The sequence below is a fragment of the Lemur catta genome, chromosome 14, assembly GCF_020740605.2.
Source record: "Lemur catta isolate mLemCat1 chromosome 14, mLemCat1.pri, whole genome shotgun sequence".
Taxonomy (NCBI): domain Eukaryota; kingdom Metazoa; phylum Chordata; class Mammalia; order Primates; family Lemuridae; genus Lemur; species Lemur catta.
The window spans coordinates 8,906,887-8,923,364 of NC_059141.1; the positions used below are offsets into that span (position 1 = coordinate 8,906,887).

The 16,478-nt window shown below is 42.2% G+C and overlaps 1 protein-coding gene across 1 annotated transcript in view; it reads right to left on the reverse strand.

The window, feature by feature from the left end:
• Positions 1–16,478, reverse strand: part of PLPP4 (phospholipid phosphatase 4) — a 100,129-nt gene that overhangs the window by 7,253 nt on the left and 76,398 nt on the right. The window contains exon 6 of the mRNA XM_045567776.1: positions 273–443. Within this exon, the coding sequence (XP_045423732.1) occupies positions 273–443 (171 nt within the window). The remainder of the gene's footprint in view (positions 1–272; positions 444–16,478) is intronic.

The window sequence follows — 16,478 nt, forward strand, 5'->3', positions numbered from 1 at the left end:
GCAGGACTCAGGCAAAGTCTCCTGGAACGTGAGGGAGGAGGACAAGCTCCCATTCTACCCCCAGGAAGGGCAGCATGAAGGCCAGAGCTCACCTGAACAGGCAAATTTGCTTCAAAATTGTATCTATCCGTTCTGTCATTCAGCCTACCCTGGTTTCTGACAATCGGTACTTACTCTGAGTGCCCCGCCCTTTGCCGCTCCGATCAGCACATTCCTATGTATGTCCCTGGAGGAGGCAGGTGGACCACCGTGAGGCCTGGGCAGGGACTCACCTTGCCAATGATGCTTGTAGTCGCACATGCGGGACAGAGCGATCATCATGGCGCAGTACAAGGGCAGGATGGCGGCACAGAGCCGCCAGCTCTTCCCCCGCCCACTCTCGGTGAAGCAGTGCAGCTTGCCCGCCAAGTAGAACGTCGTGAAGCCAAGGCCCGAAAAGGCGACTGCCAAAGAGAAACAGCAGGTGTTACTCTAGCAGGTGGTGAGTGGCAGGGACGCAGGGTGTCCTGTCTGCCATCCTGCACACCCCCAAGGCCAAGCCCAGGTTGGCACGAGACACCATCTAGGCAATCTGTGCTCCTGCTGGAACCAGGCTGGCATGAACCTTTCAACGATGAGAATGATCTTCCAGACTCGCATGTGAACCAAACCTATTCTATTTCATTCATTCGACAATGACTGAATGGGTGGGTATCTCCTTTGAGCTAGACAGGCAGCGTGCTAGGTGTGGGGTGAAAGAACAGTCTTGCTAACAAGAAAAATAAATTTCTAACAGCCACTTAGAGTAACGTGAACTTTGTCCCTGAGGTTAGTAACACAAATACCTCTTTTACAGAGGTAGTTACCTAGCAATTGAAACTGAACAAACAAAAAAAAGTGTAAATCTTCATTAACATTCACCAGAACCGGTCAATTCATAGTCCAAAAGAGAAAACAGTTTCCAGGAGAGAGGGAAAAAGAATAGACTATCTGACAGACTGTCGTCAAAAATTCACTGCCCATAAAAAGGTTTTTCTGAATTTGTTTAAACAGCCTTAAAGAAGATCCTGAGTGGACAGTAGGAGTACAAACTCCCCAGGCTTCCTCAGGAAGAGACAGTACCAGATGCCTCCCACTATGGAGAGGAAAGAAGAAATTAATTTCTGTTATCAGTCTACTCTGTGAAAAACAGAAGGAGCTGACACCAGTTTCTCAGCTGTCTTCTGCTAACGGGGCTACAGTCACAAATCCCCCAGCCCCGCGGGCCCTAATAGAGTCAGCCTCATCTGACCTCAGGGTGGCACCTCTCTTTATTTTCTGGCGCTGTGACCTCTCTCTGCCCCCGAGAGACAGTAAATAAACTTTGTGCTTCTTTCTATCCTAAACTCTGTCTGAAAATTCCTTCTCACCCACATACAGACTTCACCTCCTAACACGGGGAATAAAGATGCATCAGACACTATCTCTGGCATCAAGAGGCTCACCGTCCAGCTGAAGGACATAACCGTGCTCACAGGTAATTTTAACATAACGTGTTACATTGTACAAGATTAAAAGTGCATATAGAATAAGAGACTGTGAGAACTGCTTAGATTTGAAGGGCATGGGAAAGTAACGGGGCTGGGATGAGCCCCAGATTCTGGGCTTGGGAGACAAGAAGTACAACGGTGACGCTCGCTGAGATGGGACCAGCAACTGCGGTGGAGGAGTGGGTCTGACAGAGACGTCAATTTTCTCACAGAAATGATGGTGATTGTTTTTTTGGAATTGCAAAGACGACTCCTGGCTGTGCTGAATCCACTGTCTAAAGTGTGGAAGGTGGGTATCGCATATATGATCCCCAAACGTTTTACCCAATCAGCTTTAAAACACAGTTGGAACTCAGTGAGATTTAAGGTGGGTTTTCTGCAGGCTTAGAGCAATGGTCCTCAACTCTGGCTACTCCGGGAGTCACCTTTAATACCTGGAAGGCTAAAACAATACTGGTAGCCAGGTCCCACTGACAGCACTCTGCAGTGTCGGAGTGGGACCTAGCATGTGTGTGCATGTGCACATGCATGTGTGTATGTGTGTGTGAACTCCCCAGGTGATTCTAATGGCAGCTACGACTGAGCTTAGAGGCTTTTGTTGAAGGCAGATGCTAAGAAGCCCTGGTCTAAAACACATTCATCATCTCTAACAGAAATCTCAAAGTCTATCTTAAGGAAATAATACAAAATATGAGGGAAACCTAGATGTTCTGCTCAGTTATTTAGAATTACAGAAAAACTGAAAGTGGGCAGCACAGAGGCATAGATTAGCAAACTGTGGCATTTCCATTCAATGCACTATGATGCAACCATGAAGACTACTGTGATCATACAGCAATATAGACAATACTTAAGATGCAATTAAGTGAGTAAAGCAGGGCCCTAAATTGTAGGTTCAAGGTAATTATGGCTAGAGGACATAACAATGAACAACCTGTAGCTTTTCCAAATTATCTCTGAAATAACATGCCTTCTCCAAAGGGATCTCAGTTATGAACACAAACTTAAACCAAAGTAGAACTTTTTCAGAAACCAAATTAAATAAAGTTACTGTTTCTTTTTTCCTTTTTTAAGCTGAATATTAAACCAGGTTTATCCCAGGTATAAATATGAAGCAAAAGTAAGGAATGCAAGGGTGAGTGGTGTGTGCACTGAAACACTTCTGAAAAACGATTAGCACTCAAACAGCAAAGCAGTGCCAACGTATATGAAGTATTCTGCTTAGAGTAAGAATATGGGAGAAACGGCACTGCCCGGCCCTGCTCTGGATGCTGTGATGGAAGGGTATTAAGTGATTTACATCATGTTCCAACACGGCCCCATTTGGCCACCATCTAGCAAGCGCAACAGCTTCTTAATTTCCATCCTCATCCACTTTGCTCTGTTCCTTCTACTCATTTGCATTCTCCCAGGAGGTATCCGGGTCGGGGAGGCAGGCTAGAGAGCTGGCTCCCATTGGTACTGGCCCCATCCTGGCCTCCTGCTGCAGGAATAATGGACTTTATTCAGATCAGATGGCTTAGCAAGTCTATCCGCCTAATTACACTAAGTGTGGGAAGCATAAAAGAACTGCCCTGGGGCTTCGGAGGGTTATGGATGAAAGTCTCCAAGACTTGACTCAGAGGAGAGGCAGCTCTGGGTGCTGCCAAATTGGCATCTCTCAGGGAAAAGAAACAGAAAAAAAAAAAAAATTCAATGAACATAGGGTAGAGGCTGAGCAGAAATTTTTTGTGTCCTCATAAAAAAAATAACTTGGAGACTTGAAGGCAGATGAGTCATTAGCTCAGCAGCCAATACCACCTGCACCTCTGGGCACCATCAGGGCATGGAGAAGGGAAGGGGCCCTGGAAACCCTCCAGGTGACATCCTGGGCCTTCACCTGAGCTCTTCGCCTCCAGAGCTCTAAGTTGCCCGGCTTCGCAGCACGGACTTTGACTCATTCTTTGGAAAGCAGGTAAAATGCATTCTCTCCCACACAGAGCCAGGACCCACACTGTGACGCCTTGAAAATGTTGAAGCCCCTTCTTTTTTGAAAAGAAGGAGGGATCCCAAGGCATTTTTAAAGGCTGAGTGCAACAGCCTAGATCCCATGGGCACCTGGCAGCAGCCAGTCTTCCTTGACACATGCCATTGTGCCTTTGGATAATATTTCTAAAGCCTCACTGTGTGCCCTTACTTCTCTAGATGACACAATCAGGCTCCAATTTCATATAAAACCTTATGCTTGTCACTTTCTCACTGATATTTATACAGTTATTGAACCAACATAATGTCCTTTGACACAGGACTTGCTGAGATTCCCTCTGCCCAGGAGACATGTCTGAGCTGTAAGAATGACTGGTCCCTTGTACTCCTGCTTTTCCAATAACTACTCGAGTAAGTCTTAGACTCTACCAAGCAGCACAGACTTAATATGATGGCATACTTTCTCTGTCACCTCCTCGGGTGAGCTAAGGGGTTGGGGGCCAGGATTAAATCTCCCATAAGCCATCCTGCTCTGAGATCCTAGGACTCTAAACTATCAAGGCACAGATTCAAGTTCGACCGGGGAAAAAAGGAAATGGGAAGGCTGCCATGCTTTCCAACTCTAGCCATACAACATTCTCTTCTCAAACAAAACATGCAGTTGAGGCACTGCGGGGGATAGGGGGTTGGGGGTAGGGTATACAACCTTTTATCCTAGTGTGGAACAAGTTAGATGACGTCCATTCCAAGTGAGTGTCTGTCCCTCCCTTTTAAACACAGTCCTAGCTTCCAGCCTAAGAACCAAAACTGAGACGTGAGTATACGGACAGGGCATTGAACATTTTGGAAGATGGTGATTATAAGGTGGGATAAAATGTATTCATATCTTGCTTACATAACCAACAACAGAATGAGCAGAAAACTCCCAAGCTGGTGGGGTGAGAGGGTACTGAGTCTACCTGTCCTAGGGATCCAACTGGTTCATTTGCTCTCTGGAGTTTGAAACACACGCACACACACACACCCCCTTTACTACTGATGGAAGGGAGGCAGGCACAGTGCTCCGTGGGACGAGCATATGCCCCTTGTTTCCAGAGCCTGTAGTAGGTTTTCGTGGATGGAAGCAGCTGGTTATACATATTTATATGTTGATCTGGCTGTGAAAAGCAAAGATGCTTTAAACTAGGAAGAAGATGACAGATGATGGCTGCCTCTGTCCCACCCTGTTTCTGGCCCTTGAGATGCACAGTTGGCTATTGTCAATGAGAGTGATAAGCAAAGCATCTCAATAAAAGGAGCCAGTGCGGGAGGTGATGCCAGTTGTGTCCTGTGAACAGGACATCTGCTTGCCTGGAGACACTGAAAAAGAATCACTGATTCTTCTTTCTAGCCACCCGGATGAATTACCGCAGGTTCACAACTCTCCCCTTGCCCTTGCAAAGCAAGTTCTATTTCCGGAGCCAGCTTAGGTGCAATAATGTGAGGAGTTTCCCTTCATCCCCAGTTGACTTTTAAACCAAGTGGAAAATCTCTGGACCCTAATGATTGCAAGAAGTGAACAAATTGGCACCATAAAACAAAAATCTGTTAAAAACAAATGAGATAAGAATCGGGGAGGCAGACCCTGCTTTTTATGTTGTATTTTTCACTTTTGCTAATTATAATACATTTCCCCAGACAAACAGATCATTCCTGGCACTGAAGACACAACCATGTTCTGATGAGGCCATCTCTACAAATTTTCCATTTTATGATGCTCAAAGAGTTAGTATTATCTTCGGAGAGATGAGCAACATCAGCGAGTTGAATAAATCTTCATGTTGAAGGGGGTTTTGCAGAGGATGCAAGTGCATCTCCACAAGACCATCTGAAACCAAGGATGTGGGAGACAGGCCTGCCTGGTTAGTGCCAGTCGACCCCTTAGCAGCAGGAGTGTGGTGCTGGGGGTCGGGCATCCCAGTTGCCATCTTGGTTCTGTCATTAACAGAATACATGATCTTGGGCAAGTTGCTTTCCCTCTCTGGGCTTCAGTGGAGCTAAGCACTCATATCCAAGGCATACTTTGCTGTCCAAAAAAAATCAGTGGCTCATTGGTGATGACAAATGGCAATTAACACCTGGGCCCACTGTCGGGAGACAACTGGGAGTGGTGGGGACTGGGGTACACCAGAGAGAATTCACCTCCGTAAAGATGCAGCCCTGCCTTCGCGCCAGCTGGGGTCTGCCACGTGGAAGTGCAGGCTCTGTGTCCCCATCAGCTTTGATCTTCCGACAGAGGAGAGGAATCCTATATTTATGGGAAATGCCTCCATTTTTAAATGTTAACAACTAATCAAAAATTAATACAGTGGTGACCAAACAGGACACACCTGTGAGTCAGCAGAGTGGGGTCTGGGGGCTGCCCATTTGAGACCTCACGCAAGCCCTGCTTTCCAGCACCAACAGCCTGCTGTTGCCATGGACCTTTACGTCTGAGCTTAAAATTACATCATCCATCTGTCCCTACTCTCCACACTAGAGAAACAATCATTTAATAAGTTTGGGGTGATTTTATTTAAAACAATAGCAACCCCAGATTAAATTATGCAGGTGATTTGGGGACTAGATAATCCATGCAACAGCAGGGAGTACCGTGTGTTGTAGACGAGTGTGGCTTGTGAGGAAGACTGAGCACAACGTGGGGTGCACAGTTCCGCCACTGGGTCCTGCTGAGCTCACCTCCTGGGGCCTCAGTTTCCTCATCTGCGCGGTAGGGTTAGTAGCATTGGACTCATGAAGTTACTGTGAGGATTAGTGAATGAGACGTTGTGCACAGCACAGTGCTTGGCACAGAGTGGCCACTCGCTAAACATCGCCACTGCAGCAGCCACTGCTGTGCACAGGCTCGCTCCTGTAAAGCCCTGTTTTGAAAGAGACGTTTTCGAAGGTCTGCTTCTGTGGTCTGCAGCTCCTTAGTTATGTAAGTGCACACTCACATACATAGAATTCTAGGGCTGGGTTCTCTGGCTCTCACAACTCTGCAGCCCCCGAGGCTCTCAGTAGACATTAGTCGGTGAAATGAACAAACCTGAGGACTCAGTGCGATGAGTCAGGGCAGGTGTCTTTCCCAGCTCACTCTGCAGAAAGCCTGAAGCTTCAGATGAGCGGGCAGCGGCCAGGAGGCCATCCCTGCGCTAAGTGACCCCGCACACAGGTTGTCTCCTGGGATTCCTCAGAAACAAGTTCATCATGTGGGGACCTACTTTAGTGTCCCTGTGTCCCCAGATCCTTTAATATGACTAGCTTCTTAATTTGTATTAATAGCTTCAATTTTATAGTTTCTCAATTCAGGGTTTCAGCCTAGCTAAAATACTCATTCTGTTTTCTTTTTCACGACAAACCATATTTATTAATATTCTAAACCATTAAGAGCTTTCATTGTCAAAAAAGAATTCTTGTTATAAATCTCATAGAGAAGGTGGGTCCACAGAACATCTATAACCTAAACCATTCAAACAGAGCTTAAGGAAAGACAGTTATTTATTTCTCATGAAATTATTGGCAGAAAATCATTAACATCTGATTTAGCTACCCAACCAGCACTAGGGTTTCAAGGGAAAATTTTGATGAAAATTACAAAAGAGACTCAACTTAGTACCCACAGTGATTCTTTTTAAATCTCACTTTTTCCCCAATCCATTAACAATGAGACTGTTTTGCTCTAATGTAGGAGACAAAAAGTCTATCTTTGTTGGTAGGAAAAGAATTCTCAAAATCCTTGAAATCTTCTGAATCTCATGCCAATAATTCCTTTAATATTTCATTTAAGGATAAGAGTTCATTGCAATGATTGTAATTCAAGAATATTAAAAGTATCAATCAATTCAACTATTCAATTAATTCATCAATAATTTAAAAGAAAGGATTTGGGTCCATACTTATCTTAAGCATCTATACATAAGTCCTTTTCTTTGCACAGGTATAGCTAGGTAGACGTCTAACAGGTCCCACAAGACAAGCTCCATGATGGACTTATACTAGAATTTCACACATTGACTGGCACATAGTAGGTGCCTAATAAACACGTGCTGAATGAAGGAAAGGCTGGGCCCAATGATATGCTATTGTCATTCATTCCTTCATTCTATCACCACCTATTTATTAATGGCCTCTCTAAGCCAGGAACTTTTCTGGCGATGGAAATGTGCATAAGACCCAGTTCCTGCCCTAGAGGAGCTTTGTTAGGGAAAGGAAAACTGGAATGACATGACAAGTTCCATGAAGAACTAAGACTGGAGCCTGGAGGACAAACGGAGGAAAGAGGGTTTACCTCAGTTATCTGGAATCCAGAGAGTTAAAGTCCTTCAACTCTACAGTATAGTTGACTGTGATTCCAGGCATGGTCAGAGTGCTGGACAGCCTCAGGTAGAATTATTACTCTAGTACTATCGGCCTTAAGATTTAGCAAGAATTGGTATGCTGGAGAGATGCCGAAAGCTATCTGCTAGGACGAAGGAGATCGAGTGGACCCTAAGCACCCCGGGGGAGGAAGGCTGAGCCTGGGGCTGTTGAATCCTACACCCTGGGACTGTCCTACCAGAGGGACAGAGAGAACCATCTCAGCCACTAAAGGAGGCCAGATAGCCAAGTAGACTTGGTGGATACACCCCCAGAAATGTGAAATGAATTGAGAACGTACAGCTTGTCAGAGGTGGAGGGGAGAATTAACCACGGTAGGATGTGCTTCTGTAGCACAGCCGGGTGGAGCTGGGTGTGCAGCACCCTGGTTCCTATCTGTGTGACCTAGAGCGAGGTTCTCAACGTCTGAAACGCAGCCTTGCCATGTGTAAAACGGACAGGCAAAAAGCCGTCCAACAGAGCCGCGAGGCAGAATGTGATGGAGCGTCCACGATATGCCGGACGAAGTGCCTGGTACCATGAGGCGCTCAGTGAGGGTCTAATCTCATTGCCTTCCCTCTGCTTTTTCTGCTATGCTCTTTCTCAAAACCACGCTACTTGCCCCACATCAATCTGAGAATGTGGAAGAGGAAACAGAGCCGAGGGCCTCCACCTGCCAGGCACTGGGCGTGAGGCTTTCATGACCTGCCTGTCTCCATCCCCAGGACAACACAACGACCCAGTCATCAGGCCATTTTATGGATTGGAAATGGAGGCTCAGAAAGTTCAAATTATTTACCTAAGTTTAATGCAGCCCCTCAGAATCTGTGATTCTCTTTTAATGGAGCTAAAATCACAGCTGTTCCTAGCATCAGTGCAGTTGCAGCACCCTAACTGCCTGTCTGCTTTCATACCCCCTGTAGGCATGCACCTAGCACGGTCACCACTGAAGCGCCAGGACCCACCATGCTGCCTGGCAGTAGAAGGCACCTGACACGTGATGCCCGAATGAATGGATTAATAACGATAGCGACCATCTATTCATTCCACAAACATAACTGGACCCTATTAAGTACTCCGGCAACAGGCCAAGGTCCCCTGTTTTGACACCTGAGCGACCTGCGCCAGATGAGATTTCCATCTCAGGACGGAAGGGGCTGTGCAGCCTTGTTTGAGAACAGGCAACAGGGAGCAGGGAAAGGAACCCAGAAGCTCATAATTACTGTGAAAGCAAATGTCAGAGGCAGGAAATGCAAACAGGAAAAAGCAGACTGCAAACTCCTTGTGTAACCTCACTTCGTGTCTTCAAAGAGGATTTTGTTCTGAAAAAAAGAACCAACTCAGGCACGATGAGAAGGAAGAGCAGAGGAAGAGCAAGCGGTAGGGAGAGAACCGGTGGGGGAAGAAGGTGGCCGGCCAGTTGCAGACCCGCTGGGGGCAGCGATCCCAGGAACAGGCAGTTACGAGGAGGGGAAGCCTCAGCGGGGGAGGATTAGGGACCTTTAAATGACAGAGGCCACGCTGGCTCCCTCACCCACCCCACAGTGCTTGATGAAAAACGCCCATGAGGAATCATACATGTTAGTCCTTGCCCTGGAGAAAGCTAAGAACAGTCACAAACATGGGAAATAGTTTTGCATATCAGAGCATCCTCATCTACAGAAGGTCTAAATCCTCGGGACTCTCCAGGGCAACTCTCCCTTTTTTTAGCTGTGATGCTATGCCACAAAGATCTAAAACGTAAACACAAGAATGAGCCTTCAAAAGGGAGAAATCACCTTTTTCCAAATGACTCATAGGGGAGCTGATAAGAACATGGGCAGGATTCAGATAAAGATAATATTTTAATGAAAAATGATTTTAGGTTACCTCCAAAGGACTCAGCAGAGCACAAATTTGATGATGAGATTTGGATAGTAATGCCCATGTTTGAGAGACCAACAGAAGGACAGTAGCCACGGATTTGCCCAATGAGCTCATCTGATTATGTGCTCCTTGGGGCGCATGGACTTCAGAAGCCGTTGGAGTCTTAATGACTGCTACAGCCTTGCCATCTTCTAAAAACCTGGCCTCAATTCCTCCTGCCTTTTATGAAATGTTATACCACCTGCCTCAGGATTTGTTCAGGGAAAGCAACCCTTGTAACTTGCCTCTAGCAGCTTTGATTGAGGACCTCAGCCTGCACAGGAAGGGAACGTAATCGGGCGCTGTATCGGGAAGATCTGCTACCCCCGAGGTGTCTGGCTCAACTGCGGACCAACAGGGACAGTCTGTGATGGGTGCTGACCACAGGGCCCTGTCAAATCTTCTCTTAAGTACTGCATATGTGGAAAGGGGAAGCAAACTGACTTCAAGCTATTGTTCTGAGCTAGGTGGGGCCATTGTTCTGGTTCCTGAAGAAAACTGCAGCACATGCCAGTCTCAGAACCCCCAAGTGACTAGGCAGCCGATGAGATGGCTCTTCAGCTTCCCCCACGTTCTGTTTATTCTGGTGACAAATTCCCCATCACCAAAGTCCATCCATGCTCATCTCACACACCCCAAGGAAACTGACTGTAAATAGGACAAGGAGCATCATTTATTTGACATTTGCAAAGACTGTCTCCCCAGTTACTTATAATATCCAAATCAAAAAAGATGCATTTCACATTCATGTGAGAATTGTGGATTTTTCAAAGTCGGGAGGGCCATTTTAAATTTGGGAAAGCAAATATGTTGCATTTTCATCTCCCCCGTGACCTTTGCAGACACCACTCAATGGTCAAAGGAACTCTTTCTCAAGAAAGCCGGCTTTGGGCTCAGAATCTCCCTCAAAATAGTGTTCAAGTACAGACTTGCCCCAGGCAACAAACTGAAATCCACTTGCTGGCTTCTTTTACATCATTTAATCTAAGACAGCCTGTCACAAATACAGAACTCTTCGAGGTGTTAGAGACTTGGGCTCCAAATCAGGGTGGTATCCCCCTCAACAATCTCATCTACTCACCAGATGGGGATAACAACAACACCTGCCTCACCCAGCTCTCAAAAGACTTGATATTTGTGAAAGCACTTTGCAAACAGAGTAAAAGGTGTTGTTATTAGCAGACCTGAGGAAACGGATAGCTGGAAACACTGAACGTAGAAGCTGGTCTCAAACCCAGACGTGTCTAATTCTAAGCCCAAGTTTAGTCCGTTCTCTAATACAAAAATACTTCATAAAATTCCAGCACTGTGGCAGACTACTTTCATGTCTGAATAATTAAATGTTGTATGAAATATAAAAGCAATCTTTTAAACATATCACTGTAGCGACACAAAGAGAAGAATTAATAAGAGCAAGGTTCCCCAAATGAAGGGAAGGGAAGAACCCAGGGCACAAGGAAACAGCAAAGCCACACTGGACCCTGAGTGTGTCTATGGAGACCCACAGACATTTGATGTCTCTATGGGGCACAGGAGTGAAGAGACAAACTCTCAGGCCCATCCAAGGTGGAGAACATAACAGAAGACCCCTGAATAAATCTTGTACCCCACAGACTACACAACCTGCTTAGGAGTAAGAAAAGAAGCCTGCCCTTTAGAAGGAAACATCGGGGAAACTTATCTGTCTCCATCTTTATTCTCTGTGGAGAGATTTTATAACTACAAGCCAACTCTCACAGGTTTTTGCTGTCCAATTCAAGCTTCTCATATGGCCTCCAAAGAAACTTTTAAGCAGAGAATTAATTTTGAGTGGTCCTGGGGTAGGCAGAGCTCTCCAGCAAGTGGCAAAACCTCTCTCTGGAGGAATTGATCTTCAACTTAGAGATCAGAATATTCACCAAAAATAAAGCTCTAGGAAAAATTAAAAGCCCAGAGTAAAAATCCCAAACACAAAAGATTTCAGGGCATCATGAGCAAGAGTATATAAGAAAAACTGACTCATAACAACTTCACATGTTATAGTCATAAGATATAGAATATAAAATAACTATTTGTAATATGATTGAAGAAATTATTGAGATGCTTAAAAATAAAGACAGAAAGCAAGCATTATAAAAAAATAACAGATTTTTAAAAGACCAAATAGAATTTCTTAATGAAATATAGAGTAATTAAATTTAATAACTTAATAGATAAACAGCATGTGAGACAAAGCTGAATAGAGAATTAGTAAATTGGAAGATAGATTCAAATTTTGTCCAGAATTCAGTTAAAAGAAAAAACAATATGGAAAATAGTGGAGGAAAGGTTAAGTGACCTGGATAATATGGTGAGAAAGTCTTACAAACTTGTCACTGGAGTTCTAAATTAGAGAAGAAAATAATAGAGAAAAAGGGGGAAGAAGCAATATTCAAATAGATAATGGCTGAGGATACCTCAGAATGTTGAAAAATACAAACCTGAGTTTATAAAGCTCAACAAATCCCAAACAAGATATGTAAAAGAAAATAGACACCTAGACATGTCTTAATAATAATAAAACTTTATGACACAAAAGCAAAACCAAGATGTTAAAAGTATCCATAAGGGAAGAAAAGAATACCTACCAAGGAGCAGGAGAAAGACTTATAGCTGTCTTCAAAAATGCCAAAAACGTGAAGCGAGAAGACAGTGAAATATACCTTCAAAGTTCAGAGAGGGAGTAACTGTCAAACTTCTATATTGTACAAAATTATCTTCCAAGAATGAAGTCAAATAAAGGAAGCTTAGGAAATTAAAAAACACAGAGCATTTGCCACAAAAAAAAAAAATCAAAAAGGAAATGTAAAGGATATATTTTAGGCAGAAGATGGGAAGCCTAAGATAGAAAACAGAATGGTAAGTGAAGGCGTCTGTGGGTTAAACTGTGTACAGTTTGGTGTTTTTGCTGGGAGGAAGGAGGAAGAATCAGTCTAGAATTAAAACGCCAACAAGACTACTCAATAATTTAGAATGTATTGATCAGAGCTAAAGCATTTAACGTTCTTACCTTGCTCAGAAGGAAGAAAAAGTATTAACTAGAGACTTTGTCAACTATGTGTGTTAAGCTAGAAGTTTGACAGAACTTTCACACAAAAAGAGGAAAATGATGAAGTCAGACGTGAAAATAGTACAAGAAAGGAGAAAGAAGTATAGAAAGAATTATGTAAATAAATTCTAATATATGGATAATGACAAGAAATATAACTGAAATTAGCCCTCCAACTAAAAATTCAAAAATTACATACATAAAACATAGGACACAAAAAGTCTTAGGATAGATAAAGATAACACCAACCAATAGAAAGCTGGTGTCAATATTAATGTCAGATAAAGATGGTCATGACCTCATGTTAGAAGGTATAATAGGAAGTATGACAATTCTAAACTATGTTTATACATCAACAAATATGAATCAAAAATGAATGAAATTACAAATACCATAGAACTATTACATTTACTATAATAGTAGAATGTTTTAATACATATCTTTGTAATCAATAAATTAAGAAAAAACAGAAAAATTAGATAGGAGATATAAGACTTGAACAGTACAATTAACAAGCTTGGTCTCCCCAAAGTGAACCACAGATTCAATAAAATTCCAAGCAAAATCTCAATAAGGGTTTTCATGGAACTTGACCAGCCAGCTGATTCTTAAGGGCTGAGAATAGCTAGGACACTACTAAAGATAAACAAGGTGAAAGATGTAGTAGATTACACTTCCCCACACCCTTGCATTCCATGGTGTTATTCAAGGTTTACGGTATTGCAGTAAACACAATGAAAGATACATGAGAACCATGAGAGATCACTTTTACTACAATACGCTATTTACTGGAGACACAAACTGCTCACGGGAAGATGATTAGCATCACTCAGTGTTTTAAGTGGATACTCAACAATTGAGCTCACTGCAATAGCAACAGGAGGTGGTCACAAAATTAGTACAGTAGTAGAGTATGTTCTACAGTTCATTTTATACAGTTATGATTTAATACTGCATCTTCACATTTATTCACATTTCCTGCAAATGATGTCATATATGGTCTGTGTTTGTATAAGTTTTGATAAATTTTAACTTTTTGTAGTCGATTTGCAATATTTTATGGTAGCAAATGATAGAGACTAGTATCTACATATATTTTACACATTCATGACATCCCTAACTTTTTCTTAATTTTCTCGATATTTCTAGGGTATGTGGTTCCTCTGTGAGTTTTTTCAAACTGCCACAAGTCTCTAAAATATCTTCTAATATATTTATTGAAAAAAAATTCACGTATAAGTGGACCCATATAGTTCAAACTCATGTGTTTCAAGGGTCATCTGAACACTCATACACATACACACACGTATATATGTGACATCCAGCAGGATGTGCACTAAGATGCTAACGCTGGTACCCTCTGGGCAGTAGGAATGTAAAGTTCTTTCTTTAAAAAAAAAAAAAAAAAAAACCAAACATGTTTGATTCTTTGTATACCCTGACTTTCTACAGTGTGTATATACTATTTAATAATAAAAGCATTATTAAAATAAATGAATAAATAAAGAAAAAACAGATACACAAATTGAGGAAGGCTAAAACAACAACATAAAGAAAATAAAAAAGACAAGCACAGAGAGGGAGAAGACATTTGTCACAAACAGAACCAAAGAACTTATATCTAGAATATTTTTTAAAAACCCTAATAATTAATGAGAAAAAAATCAGACAACCCAATTAAAAATGGGCAAAAGACATGAACAGGTATGTCATAGAAGGAGAAAAATCTAAGCTCCATTTTAAACTTATGAAAAGATGGTCCAGCTCATTAGTCATCAGGAAAAGGCACATCACAACCACCAGAAGCTACCATCACATCTTCCAGACTGGGAAAAACTAAATTCTGACCAAGTGCTGGCAAGACTGAGGGGCAAAGGGAACACTCATAACTTGCTGGTGAGAGTGGAAAAACAGTTTGGTATTATTTGTTAAACTTGAAGGTAAGCAAATGACCCAGCTATTTTACTGCAAGGAATATATCTGAGAATTATATTTGGAATAAATGCACAGAAATTCACAACACTGTTTATAATAGCTCCAAAATGGAGATGACCCAAATGTCCATGAGTTTTTAAATTGTGGTACAGTCATGCCTTAGAATACCATATGGCAATGACAATGAATAAACTCCTCCTACGTACATCAATAAATAGAAGAATCTCAAAAAACAATGGTAAGCAAAAGTAGCAAGTCACAAAAAATATATTCTGTATGACTTCATTTATGTAAATTTCAAAAAACTAAGCAATATATATCACTTAGAAATGTATACACATGTGTGCATGTGTTTATGTAAAACTATCTAGAAAAGCAAAGACATGATTTTTAAATTTCCAAGACAATGGCCATAGAGGGAGAGAAGGATCAGCCACCAGGGAGGGTTATACAGGATTTCTAAGGGTATAGTTATATCCTATTTCTTAAACCAAGCAGTGGGTACATGAGAGTCTGTTTTCTATTATCATTTAATATTTATTAATATTCTTATTTAATAGCAATATTTTTTAAACCATACAAATACATTTTCTATATGAGTTTGTACATATATTTCACTGTTAACTAATTATCCCTGTTAAACAACTGAAGTGTGCCAAGAAAATTCTGTGTCCAGGAGAAAATGTAGAATGAGAGTCAGTCGCCTAATTATTTGCTCTACAACAGGGACTACACAGCCATTCGTTTGGTCATCAGGCAAGTGCACCATTTTGAAAAGAAACACGTTCAAGTCCCCCAACCCTACTTTTATTGTAAAAGCTTAATTGTTAAATCTCCATGGTTACAGGGCATGCCCTGTGCATGCCAGGAAAAGTATGCCAGCCAGAGCAACACACTAATGACCATAAAGTACTGAAGTCGGTTTTCAGGGACACTATTATAATTATGGAGGCTTTAAATTGCATTTTTGAGACTACAGTGATTTGGTTAACCAGAAAACAGAAGCAATGCTCTTCAAGAAAAAACAACAAACGAAGCTTACCCAAACATCACCTCATTGTTCAAGCGCAGTGAACTCCAACTAATACTTAATTACAAAAGGCATTTGGAGGCTCAGGGAAGAATAAGACATGGCATTCTCCCGAGGCACTTGATTGATTTCTCAGATTACAAAATTCAAGCCACTGAGAATTCTGAAAACATTGATTTAGCAAGAGGGAGCCCAGGGAGCACTCAAGGCTTGTAATGAGAATAAATACAGAATAAATGAAACTTGCCAGGTTGCCTGTTACTGATCTTACACCAGAACATATTTCAAGCTTCATTGCTATTTTATTTTTCTAATGTAGCTATTTCTTAAGGGTGAAAAGACAGACCTCATCGCTTTTTCTCCTGTTCATTACAACACACACCTGAGACTCTGGCCATTTGTAATGACTGCATGATTTGCCCAGGTTCAGAAAAATGCTAAGCCAGGACTGGGATTATTTATTTTCTTTGAAAATTATTAGCAACAAAACATGTCCCACAAACATAAAAATAAAATAAAATACTGCGGTTACAAAGTTTTTAAGGAGGAAAACAGTTGCATGAATCACAAATTGGAGATTCCTTCACTGACTACAATATCCTGCCCTAAGATAGTAGATATTGACACAAAGTAGCATCTAAGTGCCTGGGTTTGAATCCTGACTTCATTTCTTACTAGCTGTGTGACCTTA